The following is a 19,473-nucleotide window of genomic DNA, read 5'->3' as shown; positions in this document are numbered from 1 at the left end:
TTTTACCAAGGTGAGCTAAGTTGTATTTCAAAGATGCTACCAAGAGGGTCAAACCAAGTTTCTAAATTTTTTTTAGGTGATTCATCAAAGATCGCTTGAGATTATTTTCCTTGACAACATTGATGTCTAGTAGTAAAAGGCAACTTGTCAAAGCTAGTTTGAGGTTGCTTTCCTATATGAATTTGATACCTAGTTGCCATCACCATGAAAGAGAGAGTAAAATCTAATAGGATGACTCAAGACAAGTTGATGTCCAAACTTGATGAGAAAAATGTTCACTTGTCCAAATAGGAAAAAGAGAGATTAAAAAGATAGCAAAGATAACTTGCACAAAGTGTCCAAGCTGTGGATAAATACCCTATATACAACACTTGTGAACAAGAAAGGATCAAAGCCAGAGAAAGAAAAGAGAGATAAAAAGAGATATGGACAAGTAAACAATCTTACTAACCAAGTATGTAACCAAGGATGTCTAAGTAATCAGTTTCAGCGAATAACAATCTCTAACCCACTAGTTTTAAGCTAGGAAACCAAAATAAGTCAAGTGTATGTTTCCCTAATAAACTAAGAGAAAGTTTCAAACTACCAAATTTAGGAATGACAATCAGACGATATTTCACAATGAACTAAACAATGGAGAGACAACCAGATGATGTTTCAGCAACAGACAATATTCTATAATAATGCTAGACAATAGTTTACCAGAAGGCAAACAACACTTCACAGAACTGACAGACAATATTCCAAAAGGTTGTACGATATTATTTAGAACTGTAGGCAACAATTTAAACTATCGTACGATATTTCACAAAACAACAAGCGACCAAGTAAATTGGCAGTGCAAAATGACTTAATTTTCACCTAAAAGACCTAGTTTATTTGTTGTTTTCAATATATGTTTTGATAACAAGTTAGCTCAATTATAAAAGCAAAAATATGTTCAAAAGGAAAGTTTCATCAAGCAATATGTGACGCATAGAATAGTCTTCAAATAATTAAGCAAGGGAGAAAACAACCTTTTATGATACAAACACTTGTGAAGTCTCAAGGGAAAAGTCCTAAAATTGTCGTCATGTGTGTGTTCAATAGATTTTTGTGGGTCTAGCACAAAATGAAGACACACCAAGAAAATTCTACCCGAAGGACACAAATTTTACACAATACCTTTTCCCACAACTTGATGCCCCTTCACCTCACACAAAGTGGTTGCCCATAATAGATATTGGTTTTGATAGAGTGTTGTTAGCACATCTAAAGGGATGCATATGGTGAGTTAAATCTTCAGATGACTCGAGTAATCCACTTAGGTTAGTCCTGCACAAAGATATTGAGCAACTAAAATAGGGTGGCCTTTAATCCTAGGTTCTTAGTAAGGAATTTTTTCATAGCACCCCCTTGTATCCAATACAGAACTAGGGCCTCATAGCCACACGAGTATTTAAACTAGTGATTCCCCATCGTCACAATCCCATGAGCATCCTCACTAGAGTGAATGGAGATACTATGTCCCTCCAAGACTTTAGTCTTTTCCAAAGGCTTCGTGATTATAATGCGTTGGAGTAGTCGGGTTCGCTTGCCCCCACTTGGGTCATTCCTATTAGATTTTTCCCTCAACGATTGGCCCTCTAAAGGTAAGAATCTAACTAAGAGATTAACACAAAATGGATGAAAAATGGAGGTCAAAAATTATGATTTCCATCAAATAGGCAAAGAGCATACTCTCCTACTCAAAATGCTTCTCCCAAATGCACTACGCAAGAGTTAATTAAGGCCCCTAAAGAGTGACCTCTCCAGTCACTTTCTTGACTCGCACTAATGGATCAAGATTTTTTATTGCCTTAGAAAGAAAAGAGCGTACTCTCCTACCACCAATATGAACCCTTACTAATGAGCTATTAAGTGTCTAGGAAATTAAATGAAAGCTAATAAACAACAAGCACAATATAAGCAAATAAACACAATGATATTTGTTCCTTTTTTATTTTTCTCCAAGGCAACCTACAAAACCACTTTTTAGTATTCTTAGCAATGCAACTCTTTTGGTAAGCAACCCTACAAAATCACAAGTTAGGGCACAAAATATGCAAGCAAACTTGCAAAACTACTTGATAGGATGTTGCTAAAAACTAGAAAATCCAAAATGCAAGGAAATGAAAGCAAATTCATCTATCAAAAACCAGAAGGAAATAATAAAAAATATGGACGAAACTTCATAGTTCACCAGAATATCATATGATATACTTCAGAAGACAGACCACACTTCAAGCCTAGATGACAAAGGAACCAAACCGAGATGAAATGTTGTTAGACTACAGACGATATTTCACAATACAGACAAACAATATGACAAAACCTGCAAAATATCCTCTGCAACAGAAACAAATATCACCTACAACACAAAGAACAATCATACAATATTTCTACCTTTAAAAATAAAAATGATAGAACTACAAGCTAAAAATTCAAAAAAATGAGCAAAAAGTGAAGCTAGAAACTTGGCTTCATCCCCATAGTGGGCGCCAAAAATGTATGCTCTAAATGTGGCACACTTTTATAAACCCTTCTATCCAAGGAATTCAATGAAAATAGAATCTTGAATGATAGTTTATAGCTTCTTATCCATGGCGTACAAGAATCCAAACGATGGTGGCTCTCAAATGAACCTAATGATGGAGATCCTTACAAGGTACACCATAGATTGGAAAATTCAAAGAGTACAAGTTATGAGAGTGCTAGTATCCAAGAATCAAGTGTGAATGCAATGCAAGAGTAAGCTAATATGAGGTGCAAGATTAATCTAGAATGACAATGCAAGAACAAGGAAAGTGAACTAATCTAACAAAATGAAGATTGTTATCCTCCTAATTAAGCTATGTGAACTAAGCTAAATGCAATGGAGGAAATGTTAAACTAGTATGCAAAGATGAGAGAGTGCAAAGTGGGTGCTCAAGTGCTCAAGAAATCAAATGACAAAGAAGCAACATAACAATAGCATGAAAGTCCAAGATATGATAGAGTGAGGAGAGAGCCTCCTTTAAAGAGATATGGATGGTTAGAGATTAAGAGGCATAATCAACGGTGGAGAAGTATTCTCATTTTGACTTTGAACTCGAGATTCTAAAGAGGCAAACTCAAAGGCTATGTTTAAGAGGCAAAAGAATGAGTGGTGAAGTTTAAGAGGCAAAAGAGATTCCACTCACCTTTGAAAGTCTCCATTCGATGTGTAGACAAAAGGTTTTTTCTTTTTTTTTTTCTAAATTAGGAAACTCCTCTTTTCATTTGCACCCATGGGATAGAGGGAATTTTTATTTAATTAAAAGGGAGCATGTTATTCCAATTAAATAAAACTTAGGATAAGTGGTTGAGCCATAGGATAAAATTAGATAAATAATTAGTTGATGATTTGATAAAGGATTATTGATTAATAAATTATGCAAAATTGGTTAGGTTAAGCATAAGATGTAGTCTAGCATAAAGACTTAATATGCTGAAAAGGGGGCCTATAGTTTGCTAAACCATTTTTAGTTGATTACACAATATCCTTTTGGCATTATGATGTTATTTTTTCCAGTAGATTTACATTATCAATTTAGACTCATCAATTTGCTCAAGTGGGGGCAAAATGTAGAGTTAAAATTGCATACTCCCATTTACAATTTAGGCCACACTTTTGTAAACACTTTAGTGTCCATTCCCCTAGCATTTGAGTAGGTCCGTTTAATCCCTTGGAACACCATTTCCCTCTCTAGATGCTCAGAGTCCTTGTCAACAACTATATTTAACATCATCTTCACATTAATCTTGTGTTATCCTTGCTACTTGCCATTGTTTTAGTATGACCCATTTGGACACAAGCACACCACATGAACATCTATATGCCACACATTCATCCACTAGCATCTCAACTTTCAAATGTTGGCCATGTGCATGATTTCTACTTGGCACTTGCTTTTGTCGGTGGGAATCCTCTAGAACCGCCTAGAAGCCTTTTTTTTCCCTCCTCTTCTTACCTTTAAATTCACTTCTTTGCTTCATTAAATATTCTCTCTAAGTTCCAAATTCACTCCCTAGAAATTATCTAAATTCTCTAAGATCTTTACAAGCTCTCTCTCTACAATCTGTCTTGTGATCTTGCATTGTCTTGGTTCCCACAACTCAATCTTCCACTTGCTACATAAATCTCTTGCAATGTTCTTGTAATATCTCTCCATCTCTCTTGTGTCTTTGAGCATCTTGGGATTTATCATATCCTATATCTATAATATATTTGATGTAGTAGGAATTTTCCTCCACTGGCAGGGTTTGTTTCTATTTGTGTATCTGATGAAATAGGGATTTCCCTCCATTAACCGAGGTTGGTTTGTTTCTATTGCATTGTCATTTATTTATATTTTGGATCTATCTATATAGCTGTTCTGGTGGAAACATCAAAGCAACGACTTAATTAAGACAAGTCTCCAAATAACCCCAAACGAATTTCCCTCTCTTGCATGTGTGCAGGTTTATTGGAAGCCTTAAAACGTACGGAGGCTTGCTTGTATTTAAACATATTATTCATTGTGATATTATTCATTTACATAGTATTTATCACCATATTTCTAATTTTGTGTATTGCAAGTTATTTGAAGAACAAACCTAAGTTTTTGCCATATTTCGAGTGTTATTTGTTTTTATCCGTATAGAACTACAACGTGCCCCGGCAGACATCCGCATATTGCGCTGGCGTCCATGACCGAGACACTTAGATTTGGACCAAAGACTCTTTGTAGTCTTGTCCCCCATTTTTGCAGCTAGAATATTTCCTCCTTATGTAAAATAGGAAATTTCTACTAGTTTATCCAATTTGGATGTATCTGAATGTGTGTTGTAAGGGTTAAATTTACAACATTGCAATCCCCAAAGTGATTGCTCCTTGACCATTCCTGATTGCTTTCTTCCATAAGTCAAATCAGGACGCAGTCCTTTTAAAACATTGGCTTGCTCATAGTAGCGTTGAAGTCTCTAATTTGTAGGATTTCTTCCTCCTGAGAAAACTCGGCAATGTCTTTCCTTAACACTGCGAAACGGACGTTACTGTCTAACCCGTTATGTTTATATGTTCTTGACGCTTGTAGCTTGTAGAGGAAAGTAGCAAGCAGCAATTCTAATGCAATATTCAATTTCTGAGATTTTGACCCATGGATATTGTTTATTTGAATCTTCTCTTTATAACTGGATAATGTGTCCTTTCTCTTTCACAAGACAATTATAGATTATTGTAGATTATTTATAGTCTTAGAAAACAGATTATGTATTTATACATTTTTGTTGTCTTCTTGCTCTCTTCATGTTGATAACAGACTGAGAGGCAGTTGACTATCTTTGAATGTCATTAACTGACCACCACAATGCTAGAATATCAGGGGTTTTATGTCATTTACCACTTGATATATAGAAACACAACCCAAAGTATTCGAGCAAAAACCCAAAACAGCTACAAAGTTTTTAATAAAAGTGTTTGCCAGCAAAAGAAATGCATCATTAGTGCCGATGTATTCTACTAGAACTTGTAGAACCCATCTAAGTTCAGGCAATATTGCATGACATGAGATGCAACAACCATTCTAGCCACTACAGGTGTGACTGGTTCTGAAATTTTAAGTTACAAGGATTATATTCATTACGGAATTTCACTGAACAATTTCAATATCAAGAAAATTCATAATTTAGTGGTACATGACCCCTTACAGACCCAACTCATATCAAATACCCAGGAAAAACTATAATTTAAAGAAATTTACAGAGACTATAGCTCATGTATTTTTGGCATTCAGAAAACAATTTACCACAAAAAAGGAACAGATAGGGGGAGACAATCGTGCTTCTTTTCACACAATCAATACTATTGAACTTCCTCTCCAATACTTTTTCTCAGATTATCTTCATCTGATTTCATCGGTATAGGAATAAGATGAGGAAGTCATGGATCTGGAACAGTCTGAAAGTAGGAAGAAATTGCCTTCCTAAACCTTTTTTTGTATTCCTTTGGAGAAACAACAGTAGGTGACTCATTCTTTGGACCTCCAAGAATCCCAGAGGCTTTTACCCAAGTTTCAAGCTGCTTGTCCCATGTATATTGCCTCACAAAATCAATAATTCCCAAAACCAGTTCTTGTTGCTCCTCATCAACTCCAACAAGTAATGAGTAATCCATCACATTAATTGACTGTAACATCAAATCCACATTAATAACCATAAGAAAAATCTCAAAACAAACCCAAACCAAACTTTCAAGAATCTGAATACTAAGGAAAAATGGAATAACATTTACATTAAGAAAAGAAGTATCATTCCAAACAGCTCGCTCCAGATGGTGCTTCGCCTTGTTCCCAACAAAGATTGGAGAGGATCGTATTGTTTCAATTAAATTCTGGTCTTGAAGAACTCCACTGGGATCTGGATTGTAGCGGTTGCGAAGAGCACCTTTAAGGTCATAAATTCTTGTTACAGATCTATGAAAGAAAAGGTTCTCCATCACCATAAGATCCATTTTTCCATCATTGCCGCTTTTAGACTGCTTTATACTAACCTGCATAACAGTCAAATTATAAAGCATCCAGATTTGCAATTAGGAAAACTAGAATCTTAATTCAAAACAGAATGATGCTGACACAATTACATTCAAAAATTCTACTCAAACGTGAGAATTATGTTATAGCAAGAACCTGATAAATTCCAAGTATTTTTGCAAGACAAGTGGGGCTTCCTGTGCTTAAGGAGTATGTAAGATGCTTGAAATATTCTGGGGCAAACTCCAAAAAGGACTCCAGTTCTGTCTTGGTGAGCTGTTTGATAATAAATCTATCATCCAAAGTTTTGGCAAAAAGAACTTTGCTCTTTCCACCTTCTGCTTTCCATTTTTTGCAACGACTCAAAGAACATATAAAGTCTATCTCTGTTACACAGCATATTTTTCTAAGAGCACTAAATTTTTTTGCATGATAACAAATTACTGAGTACTTCACTTTTCCAAGTTGATCAACATCAGTAAAACTAATTTCTGCATGTATGGTCTCTGTATGTGCACATGGTTCTGAACCTGTGTTCCCATGTGAACCAGAAGTAGAAGCATTCTCAGAGGAGTTACAACTACCCTCAGAATCAAATTCACACACCTCTGAAGAGAGATCAATTTTCTTACGTAATTGAGAAACAACTCTATCAATACCAACAGAATCTATGTTTTCTCTCTGCTTCTCCTCCAATGGATTGTCTGACATCTGGGCCCAATATTGTTTAGATGAAAGAGCATAAGCTATTAGGCTTGTTGGTTGATCATCATAAACAGGAATTACAATATTATCAATGCCAGAAGGTAGAAGTACCCTGGCTGCACCTTGATTGAGCAGTTTAAAAGCCGAGTTTACTAAAACTGGGGTGTATTGACTGATTAACTTATTGAGAAATTCTTGAGAAGCCTTTCTTGCATGCAAGCATGAAAATGGATGCCAAATTAAGTCTTTGAAGTCTTTCAGTTCATTAAAAGATTTGCCGGGCAATGAAGGTGCACTTGCACTTGACTTTAAAACATCCTTATCCTGCACATTCAAACTGAAGTCACTAGATTCAATGTTACTGATTGACTGAATTAGACTTTGTTGGCCTAAATTCTCAAAAGGCAGTTCTCTGACTTCCTCAGCATTCATTGTCTGATTCAAAGCCTGCGATGGGAATAAGTGAGCAGCAGGCCGTACTGCATCAAATGTATCAGAAAGCTCAGAGACATGACAAAAATCACCTTTTGATGGTGGTCTGTAAAATTGCAAATTGCCTTCCAAAAGACTCACATCATCCTTGCTAGCCTCTAAACCAAGTGATTGATTTCCTAAAATATTGTCCTTGGCAGAACACTTGTCTCCCACACACTGAGATGTCATTTCCTGCCCAGGTATATCAAAGTTTCTGATAGGCTGCTTTCCATCCACCATCAAGTCCACACGCTTATCATATGTTTTAGGTACCTCTTCCCATTGGTCCACCATCTTTAAATCCTGTAGACTGCAAGGAGTGCGAAAAGACTGGGTTACTTCATCACCAATCACTTTCTCATAGCCAAGCTTTGTCTCTTTGATGCCAGTACATTCACTATTTACCACATGGCCATCACCATGCACAGATGATATGTTTAAGCCACTAACACTACCATCATGATTATTTGCCATGTGACTCCCAAGTTTTTCAATACTCCTGCTTTGCTTCTTCCCACAGCTATCAAGATTGTGTAGTTCGGAAACAGAACTTCCCAAAGATACTTCAACTGATGAAAGCAACTGACGGAAACGGCACTCCCATACATAAGATTGGAGAAGAAGTTGCCGCCTTAAACAATTGAGCTCCAAAATAGTAACATTCGGTTGACCTGACTGCCATTTTTTGGTCGTAGCCTTTTGCAATGACTCCTGTTTCACCAACTATAATATATGAAGGCTGGTTGTTCGACAAAACATTAGACAACCTAGAGAAAATCTGGAAATGTTACAACCAGAGTAAACCAAAAAGACAGTTGTGAGTCCTGAGTGGCCGTAACCTTGAATTCTCGCTCCTCTTCTAGTAGCATTCCTTCTATTTTTGAATGATCCTTCAAGCCACCAGGGGCATTGCACTCAATCCTGTGAATCAAACGCGAAATCTCCAAATAGAAGTTTGACGCCTCTCCTTCAACCTGTTTGCTTGCACAATCAGTAAGTAATATTGTAAACCACTGAATAATCCAAAAAAGCATGCAAAGCTATGGAACTATCCAAGAAGTTAAAAAACAAAAAACAGTACAACAGTCATCAAAGGTACCTCTGCCACTTCCCGTATGATCCATTCTTGCCGGTTTGAGTGATTTAATATTATTTTAGAAGGCAAACAAACCCCAAAAATGCTGATGGCTGAATAATAGAAACATGCTACCATATTGCCCAACCTGCTCCAGCCAATTTGCCCAGAAAAAACATAACAACAAATCATTCCAAGGTTCTGAAATGGAAAAAGAAGAAATCTATGGAAAAGAGCTACGAAGTCACTGGAACTGATGACATTGGCATAGAGGACAGGTTATATTGATACCCATAAAATTGAAGGCAGTCTCTATGCAAGCAATGTCCACAACTTGCAATATGTGCTTCAGAATGATTTAAGAAAATCAGCTCTAAAAATTTTCCAAAGGAGAGAACTGAAGCTGCATCAGACATCACTACTCTCTGGTTTCCCTGTGGAATTCCATCTTTCCAATCAGATCTCAGACAACGATGCCACATCCATATTTTCCCTTCCCCTACACCGGATAGAATTAAATCAGAACGAAGCTGTTGAACATATACTGCAAGCTTTCCCTGCTGATGAATAAAATAATAAGCATGAGCAGTTGGAGGTTGATCACATGCATGGCAGCGAGAACTCTGCAAAATCAAGGGGAATTGTGATGCCCAGTTCTTACAATCAAAACTGTTAGACTTCATGCTCTATTCACTAGGTTATCAATCCATTCAGCTTTGATCTACACTTGCAATTGATGAATCCATTACTGTACGCATTCAAATACATTTACACATGCAAAAAATGCACATGTGCACATACACAGAAACACAGAGAATCATCTTCTATGGTTAGCAGCAGACACACACACACACTGAGTCAACCCGGATACCCACTTTGACCAGAGATATATGAGAGCAATCTTATGCCAACATTTGTCAATGGAATTATTTTTTCATTAATAAGGATATCAATGAATGTGAAAAAGGGTATGGGGATTGGATCCCATTCTTGTACCTGAGTTTCCTAGCAACTATGTCATCCTCCCATTTTTATGTGAGCTTATGTTCATGTCGTGTCCCCTTTGTCCAACAATAGAAAATTACTAAAAATAGTATGTCACCACTGACCAGAGATTGCAAATGGTATATCGGGGCCACAGGACAGTTTGGCAAAATAATATTAATTTAATAATTTGTTTGTTTGATGCATATCAATAATTCTCGTACAGATAGATATTAAATAAATTTATGTCCTCATTTGTTGGGTGTGGGTTTTTAGAGTTTCCTTCGCATCCTTGGTCAGTTTTAGCAACCAGTGGCCTTATAGTGAAAGTTGCTAAAAAATATCATTTTCTTTTCTGGCAAGTTTCCTCCATGTCAAGTAGTGGGATTGGGTGCCCAATTTAATTTTGAATTTAAAATTTATATATTAAGAAATTTAGGCAATTGCAATTCATCCAGAAGTTGATTTTCAATTCGAGCTTTGACTTGTTTCTTTATTGGCTGGTAAATTAGTGGAGATGAAGACTTGGAGAGGATGTTCATGTTTCTCACGGTGATCTAAGGATGAGCATCAGAGGATTACCAGGTCATCTAAGGATGGAGTCCACGGACTACCAGAGTATAATCTCATTCAAAGATTATCATTGTGCTGATTAGTTAAGGAATTTCTTCAGTTTCTACAATTTGTTTCTAGGAAGTTCTCTTGGCTTCAATAATATTTCATTGCAGATATTAATGATAGATTTGAAGCCATATCTGTCTGCTATTCCATTGTGGAATCAATCAGTATTTTATAAGAAATCCTTTTTGCAAGTTTGGTAAGTTTTCCTGAAAATTCTGAGTTTGCAGTTGATTGCAGGCTTCTTATTTGCTCAGATTTTGGATAATTTATAGCAGACGTATCTTTCTGTTTGCAAAATATAATGACAGAAAAATAAGACATGCTTCCATGTTACAAATCAGTAATAATTCATAAAAAACAGTTCTATGAAGTTCTTACGAATATGGGGTCTTACAGTACTCATTCCTAGAAGCTAGTTTGCTTTTCTTTGTTGATTTGCGAATTTTAACTGAAAGGAAGTTGTAATGGTTTCAGATTTGATATAAATATTTTTCAAGGGATATTACAGTTTGGCACTTAAACTGTCTTTTTTTGTGTAGTAAACCTTCTGTATTTTGAAGTTGAATTCATGTTCAGCATTTGAGTCTTCTAATGCGTTGGAAGCCTTCTTTCAGCATCTCAAAGTTGAGCTTGTGTTTAGCACTTCAACTTTCATCTTGTTCATAGAAAATGTTATTTCTGCATGGAGAAGTTGAGATTATGTTCAGAAATTAAACCATGTTCTTGTGTGTACAAAACCTCCTTTCTACATCTCAATGGTTAGTCGGCAGAACTAACGAGTCAGAATTAAATTGGTAAAGTTTCAAATTGGATTTTACTTTGTGTGAACATGTGCAATGATTGCAAACATTCTTCATTCCAGTAAGTCATCATGCACAAAGCATTAGATATCATACACAAAGATCAGTGACCTCCCAAGGTTATGTAGCCTGCTAATGATATACCCCAGAAGGTAGTAAGAAAAATACTTGTGTCATAGAAAAGAATGCCTGGTCAAATAATCTATTGCTCCAGTCACAAAAAGGAATGCCCTGTCAAACACTCTCTCGCTGTAAGAGGTAGTAAGTACACATCTCATGAAAAAACAATACCTGGTCATATAATCTATCCTTCAGGAACCTTTCAAAAGGCTTGTCATAATTTCCGTAATAGTTGATACGAGAGACACGACTATGTTCACACACAACCCCCTTCAAATTACAGTGGCTGTAAAAAGAAACCAGAATACTCTGATGATAAGAAAGAGAAGTTGTCAAGCCTTCTTTAGAGAATCCTCCTCCTTCATGATCAGTACTATCCATGTTCTTGGATTCAATTTTCGGATGAGACTCTAATGAGCTAAAATCATCCTCAACATCAGTTATTCCTTCATTCTTTAACTGCACTTTACCAGGTGATTCTTCAGAAATCTTTCTACAATCAGCAGTTCCAGAAGTGTCGGAAAATGTGGATATGTTACCTGTAGTACAATCATTAGATTCTGAATCCTTCATGCCCGTATTAGAAGTAATTGCTGCATATGAGCTTCTATCAGTAAGTGGGAAAGCTTCTTCAAAGGCCCATTTCAAAGAAGCTGTTAAACTAGGCACTAAAGAAGATGAAGAAACGGGTGACAAAATAACACCATGACAAGCTCTTTTTCTAGATCTTTGAAGAATCTCCTCATTTGTTGGACAAGCATCCCTGCAACTAGCCATGGTAATGCATTCTTTTATCTGTAAAGGTCCAGAAGAAATAGTGGATTCCAAATTGCACTCAATGTTGTTTAGAAAATCTCTTGAAAGATGAGGAGAAATGGGGAGATGTTGATCTTTATTATGTTCTTTAAAATTCCCTGCAGGTGATTTATCTTGAACAGGAACTGCAAAGCCATGTATTCTGTAAATTGATGTTTCTGAGTGTATCTGTCTGCTTGGCTTGCCAACAACTGCTGCAGAATGAGACAAAGTTTCAAGAAACCTGACCCTTTCATCTGTAAGGAAGGATGTCTCAAGGATCAAATGGTTTGCCACAAAAACTGCACTCTGAACAACACGTTTAACTTTTTTCAGCTCATCTCCACTGGCCCCTCTTAGCAAAATCTGCAAAAGAACATAACAATAAGAATTTTCAAGCAACTAAAAGAAGCATCCAAAACTGCTAGAATATAATATAAAGCACAAAAGAAGCCAATATATCCAAAATCAATCAATTCATACTTTGCTAAAATCTACTTAAATTGAGAACAGCTGGTTAAGTAGGCATGAATTCCATCTAAGGTTGAGCAATGCAGGAAGAGAGCAGGTCCTATCCCTCCCATAATAAGGAGAATGGAGGAGGAAGCCTGTTCATCACAGCGGAAATTTACTGAAAATGCCAAAAGAGTGATGCTACTGAAGCTTCAATAAATACATCATTCGTGCAACTTAAATACTTACAAGCATAGACAGAAAATAATGCAAAAGCCAACCCTTATTAAGATAGGACAAATAATATCGGTAAGCAAAGACCCATCATTGGTAGCAAGGAAACTAGCTGAAATATATATTTGAATTTTATTTAGGACTTTCAGTGATCAGAATAACAGCCAATTCCTAACTTGAGTTCTTCCTTTTATGTAAACTATTACCCAGTTATATATGAAATGAACTTTGTGACTAGGATTTAGAATAATTATTTAATTCCAATAAAATGTAAATGAATGCTTGTGGTCGGTATTCTAATGTTGATGCTAACAGCTTCTACTAGAATCTCTCCAAAATTAGTCAGAAAATACTACAAAACTTAGTATCACATTGATGAGGAATATCAGCCTGTTTGGAAGAAACTTGATCCGACACTCACATATGACTCAAATTTATTTTTCTTGTTGCCAGTGACTTTTTGAATGTTTAAAATCTTCAAGTTAAAAGTTTATTCACCCTTTCACTTGCTGAGTCTTTGTTAAATATGATGCATGATTTTAATGGTTTTCCAAATTTGAATCATAGAAATTTATGTGCATGATTTAAAAAATTTTAATTTCATGAACCTGTACCTCTACCGAACAGTAAAATAAAAGGGCAAATATTATAGAACCTGAACCTTAGTAGGTCTTGATCTCTATTCTGCTCTTTGCAGACTATGTGGTCCTATTGGCCTCCTCTCCGGAGGGCTTGCAAAGATTTCTTGATGACCTTGTCTCCTTTTGTCATTCACGATAGTTGGCTATTAACAGATGATCGTTTTCAATAGCCCAAAGACTTCTCATCTCCACTTCTTTTTCCAAGGCACAAAAGGTTGAGATTTCTTCTTCATTCCTTCTAGTGGTCCCCATAAACAGCTTGGAGCTTCTGCTTGCCCAGGAGCGTATCCTTCGGTTCTGGATTTCTTCCTGCCTACTCAAAATGTTATACGCGGCAGCCACCTCCTTCTAGTGGTCCCCATAGATGACTTGGAGCTTCCACTTGCCTTGGGCCGTATCCTTCGGTTCTAAATTTCTTCCCACCTACTCGAAGGAACTAGTTTGTTGTTTGCTTCTACTTCTTTTTTTGGGTTTTCTTGTCTTTCCCCATGCACCATTGGGTGTTCCCATAGTTGGCTGGCCTTCTGCTATTTGTTGCCAGTCCATTAGACCCTCTTTGTGGGCTCTTGTTGGACATTAATAAATTTATCTTATCTTCTTATTCATCAAAGACATTAGCTGATTCAAAAATAGTGCCAATGCCAATGGGATCAGTTGCAACACTAACATTCTTGCTTTCCAACTCCTTAAATGCTTATTACTTTTTCATTGTACAGAGAGCTTGTTTGTTTGTAATTAATGTCCTACTTTAAAAATGTTAAAAAATATCTTGCAACTCTCTTTACGTGTCGGAGATATTGTTTAGTGTTTAAAATATAATTTTTTGCCATAGAGAGCTTGATTAATCAAAGGGGGGTCATCAGCAATTGGATATAAAAAAATCACTGGAAGAAATCTGCCGGGCAAGTTTATTTGAAGTAATAATTATCTTAATCTAAAAAAAAATTTCCTTGTAATGTTAAAGATCTTATTCAAATTCTGTAATAATTGTTTCCCGCGCTAAATTATTGAATATTTCTCAGTGGAAGTGCTTCTGGTTCACACTTGGTCTACCCTAGTTTGACCTAGGTTTATCCTGAATAAACCAGCCTACTTAGGCTCAAACCCTAGTCAAACCCTCAGGTGAATTGGACTTAAACCAACAACAGTTCGAACCCAGCCCTGGTCCAGCCATAAATCAGCCAAACCCAGTAACATTTATATTGAATTATGCTTATTATCAATAGCTTTGAATAATGATGCATTAAAATGAATGATGTAATCTATTGATAATTAATTATGTATACTAATGAACATGGATAAATTTTAGTAAAACTAGATGACTTATGCTAGAAAGAAATGTTAAATATATTATCAAAATGGAAAGTAAGTTATGGCTAAGTACCTTATATGTTAGCAGATGTAGGAGAACGGTCACACTCGAAAAAGGCAGGGAGAGTATCACCACAAAGAGAGGATGCAGATGCATGGGAAAGATCTAAATTGCCATCCAAATCGGAACCTATCAATACGTATCTCAGTCATCCGGTCACCTAGTGACAGTGTTAAGTTTGATCGTAAGTCATCTATTGTCAAAGTGGCTATAGTAGGTCCTTTCCTTGTTCATTGAATAATTAGAAATGAATTAATCTTCTCTAATAAGAATTTGAAAGAAATTCATACTAAGCACCTCCTTTATCGAGTTAAATGGAACCTTCTCTCCTTTATCGAGTTCCATTAATAGGTATCTTGGTCATCCGGTCACCTAGTGACACGGTGAAGTTTGATCGTAAGTCATCTATTGTCAAAGTGGTTATACAAGGTCCTTTCCTTGTTCATTGAATAATTAGAAATAAATTAATCTTCTTTAATAAGAATTTGAAAGAAATTCATACTAAGCATCTCCTTTATCGAGTTAAATGGAACCTTCTCTCCTTTATCAAGTTAAATGGAACCTTCTCTCTCTCTCTCTCTCTCTCTCTCTCTCTCTCTCTCTCTCTCTCTCTCTCTCCCTACATGTATGCATGTACACATTTACGTGTACATTGAATGCCAATTTACATGTGTATTAACAAACATATAGTTATGAAATAAAGAGTGAATATATTAATGCATCTACAATGAGTTTATATGTCTATATTTATGGGGATATGAAAATTGGCACCAAGCTTTTATAAGCTTATATAAGTGTAAGAGCATATTACAATAATAGATAAGTCATCTATTATTAGTTAATGGTTATCTATTGTAAATATCTAGTTAGCTTTAGTTTGCGTTCGTTTTTTGCTTTCTCTAGAATAGAATGTTTCTATTCTTTATGATTGTTTCCTAAGGAAACATCGTCTCATTCTTTTGTATAAATTGACCGTCTAGTCTCTGTTAATAACAAGCAAGTATTTTACCAATTACTTCTGTAATATGGTACTAGAGCAAATACTTAAATTTTTTCGAAAAAAATTATAATTTCTTTTTGAAATTGTTTAAACTTTTTCAAAAAAAAATCAGTCAATTTCTCAAAAACCCGCCTAGGTTTTTCTGCTTGGAGAAATTCAAATCAGATTGATATTCGAGCTAGGGTTTGAACCCTTTGTGCAAATCACATGTTCTCTACAAATCAACTGCAAATCACGTCTTTAGAATACTGTGCAGGTTGTCTTGTCTTCAGCAAATCTGCAAAATGCGAGATGCAAACCGCATTTGAAACCCTCGAAAAAAAAACTCGCAATTTGTTGTTCGATAAACTTGCAATTTGAGGAAGAAATCACTATGGTTTTGCCATACCCCATGCTTCTCAGCTCATGACCAAATCCTCACTTCAGGGGTCATTTTTTCTCTAATGTTTTTCTACAGACAGCTCTGCGATTTAAAATCATGTGTCTACCAAATCCGCCACCGTTTGGAGGTCAACTCTATTTTTTAGTGCCGTCATAGCCTGTAGTCGCGCTCTAGGAAACAAATCGGCCATTTTTTTTCCAAGAAAACCACCATTCTTTCTACAAATCCGACCTTGTAAGCTACCAATTAGGGTTTTGCACAAAACCCTATATTTTGAGCTTGGAAATTATTTTTGCTTGCAGATTCTTGGTGGGTTTTTTGAGAGCTCAATTGGGTTGTCTATTTTTTCTGGGTGCCTCGATTTTCCAGCTAGTGGATTGAGAAACCGATAGCATATTTCTTCTGGGTTTTCCAAGCTCTCTTCTGTGTCACTCTTTGATTCTTCTGGGTCTTCCGTATTTTTGCCTCGAAGAATGTGTCTTCACAAATTTTCACAGTTTTTCATTGAAAAGCATGCCATGGCATATCTAACAAACATTCTGCTCGAGCATAACTCCAAATTCAATAGTTGAAATTATGGCACCTAGAAGCAGCGCATCATCGCAATTTTTGAATATCGGAACACCAATCAACTTGTTATGGGTGTTACGAAGCGTCCAACTTCTCCGGGTCTTGATCAAGATACATGGGATCTAAATAATCGAGAGGTAGTGATGCTTCTCAAATTATCCGTGGCTAATGACCAACTTTCTCAAATTCCATCCGGCAAGACAATTGCCTAGATCTAGACACATCTCAAAGGTCTTCATGAGACTTCTGACAAAAGCAGAGCCTTCTTTCTGAAAAACACTTTGTTTTCTATTGTCATGGTCCATGGATGAGCGCACCTCGCTCCAGGCACACCTGAATCAAATTCAGGAAATTCGTGATCAATTACTTGCCATCGGTCACAAGATGGAAGAAGAGGATATTGTGGTTATCACTCTTCGGAGTTTACAAAAATCCTATGAGCATTTTATCGAGACTCTCAACATCACATCTTCTGGTGTTGATTTGAAGTTCATTGATCTCTACACATTGTTGCTTCAACAAGATCAGTGGAAACAAAAATTCAATAGCAGCTCCAGTTCCACCTCCACAAAGCAAGCCTTTGCTGCAAAATCCTTTCAAAAGGATAAAGGAAAGTTTCAACAGCCATCTCAACAGAAGTCTTCTGCAACAGCATCAAATGGTTCTAAAAAGAACATTCAATGCAACTACTACCACAAGTTTGGACACATAAAGGTTGAATGTCAGAAACGCTTAGCTGCATAGTCTAAGCAATCAGGTTTGCAGCCCAAAGCAAACAATGCAGAGCACACTGAGCAGGTGCCTTTTACGCCTTCATGGCTAAAAGACCTATAGATCATGTGAAGTCATCTGCCTGGTACATTGATTCAAGTGCTTCTCGTCACTCCACTCACCGCAGAGATTGGTTTACTGACTATCAGCCTTATTCAGACTCTGTTATTTTTGGTGGCGGAGAAGAGTACACAGTTGTCGGTAAGGCAACATTCAGATTCAGTCTATTGGGAGGAATCTCATATTCCTTGATGTGTACTATATTCCAAGGATGGAACTAAATCTACTCTTAGTTAGTCAGTTGTTGCGACATTCTCCACACTTGGCAATCACCTTCAGTTCACATCAGTGCACCATCATTGATCGGGCGACTAAGTCTACTATTTCAGTGGATCTTGAGGATGGTCTTTTCAGACTTACTGATTCTGGTGATTCTCAAGACTTAGCTATGTCTGCTCGGCGATCTTCTGTCAACAAACTGTGGCATCAGCGATATGGGCACTTAAATGTGCATTATCTCTCATAGCTTGCTCAGGATGAGCTTGTTCTTTGATCACCAGAGATTTAGACTCAACATCTTGGAGTTTGTGACACATGCCAAGCTGGAAAGCAACATCGCACACCTTTCACCAATGGCGATTCATGGCGAGCTTCTCAGGTACTTCAGCTTGTTCATGCCGATATTTGTGGTCCTATGGCCACTCCTATTATTCTTGGGTTTAGGTATTTTCTGTTGTTTGTTGATGATTTCAGTAGAAAAATGTGGGTGTATTTCTTTAAAAAGAAATCAGATGCATTTCCTGTATTTCAGAAGTTTAAACCTTTAGTTGAAAAAGAGTCTAGGAAATCTATTATTACTCTTAGATCAGACAATGGGGGGGAATTTTGTTCTAATGTTTTCTCCAGCTTCTTGGATAACTGTAATAGAGCATATCATACCATTAATTAAGAATCTCAATTATTATTATTCCATTATATTAATTGATGCATCAGCTCATCACATCATCGAGTAAGTTCAAATTAAGGATTTCAATCCCTATTCTACTAAATCATTCCCCATTGTCTAATTACAAGCAAGAAAAATCCTTCTGTATTAATTCTAGTTGGTGCTATTTCTTTATTTTAAGCAACTGATTCATAATAATTTAAATGTTCTTCATACAATTTCTTGAATTTAATAAAAGAATGATTAAGATTGGGATTAATGCCATGGATCGTCCGTAGCTTAAATATTCTATGCATCACATATAAGGAGGCCAATATTAGAGTCCTTGTTGCATACCAATTTTTTAAGTTTACATATAAGAATTAAAATCATTGATTTGTATATCGAACTCAATATGCATTAGCAAATGTACTCTATGTTTGAATACGAGAATGAAAACCAATGTCAAGCATAACTATAATGAAACTGCTTTTTAAATATTGTAATATCCCCAGTCAGATATTTGGCCCAACTCTCACAATAAATCTTAGTAATTTTAAACAATAATTTTCATGCAATCCATTTCAGATTTAACCAGCAAAACCCCATAAAATAACTAGATAAAAGTGTAGTCTCAGAAATGATATTGCAATTAATCTCTACCAGAAATAAACTTTTAGAAATAATTTTGCATTGAATTTCTTCAACAAAACAACCACACAATCCAATTGTAGTCACAAAAATTACAGCAAGATTGGATTTTAGAAAAATTAACCTGAAGCAATATGTGAAACACCTGTGCAATGTCTCCAACCGACAATGGGTTTTCTATAACGACACAAGCTAATCTCTACTGGAATGATGATGCACAAACTGATTTTTTTTTGTATTTTGAAGTTTTATGATTTTTTTGTAATTTCCGGATGATATGTTTTTATTTTGTTTTTCTGAAATATATAAAGTAACAAGAAATAAATTGCAGAAAATATGCAGTTCCAGAATA

The 19,473-nt window shown here is 36.1% G+C and overlaps 1 protein-coding gene across 2 annotated transcripts in view; it reads right to left on the bottom strand.

Moving 5' to 3' along the window:
• Positions 1-5,626: 5,626 nt before the first annotated feature.
• The window catches only part of LOC149548209 (1-phosphatidylinositol-3-phosphate 5-kinase FAB1B-like), a 72,999-nt gene continuing 59,152 nt past the window's right edge, over positions 5,627-19,473 (bottom strand). Inside the window, exons 6-12 of one of the 2 annotated variants that reach the window (XM_089792253.1) lie at positions 11,499-12,488; positions 9,094-9,425; positions 8,827-8,953; positions 8,567-8,701; positions 6,705-8,438; positions 6,311-6,568; positions 5,627-6,205 (exon numbers count right to left, since the gene is read on the bottom strand). In XM_089792253.1, the coding sequence (XP_089648379.1) occupies positions 5,960-6,205; positions 6,311-6,568; positions 6,705-8,438; positions 8,567-8,701; positions 8,827-8,953; positions 9,094-9,425; positions 11,499-12,488 (3,822 nt within the window). In that variant the 3' untranslated portion in view covers positions 5,627-5,959. The remainder of the gene's footprint in view (positions 6,206-6,310; positions 6,569-6,704; positions 8,439-8,566; positions 8,702-8,826; positions 8,954-9,093; positions 9,426-11,498; positions 12,489-19,473) is intronic. The other variant, XM_089792254.1, reaches the window with a different exon arrangement.

The sequence above is a fragment of the Cupressus sempervirens genome, chromosome 7 (assembly GCF_028749045.1).
Source record: "Cupressus sempervirens isolate cs-2001-9-10 chromosome 7, ASM2874904v1, whole genome shotgun sequence".
NCBI classification, from domain to species: Eukaryota; Viridiplantae; Streptophyta; class Pinopsida; order Cupressales; family Cupressaceae; genus Cupressus; species Cupressus sempervirens.
Note: the sequence above shows the minus strand (reverse complement) of the source record. Positions and strands in the feature narration are given on the sequence as shown.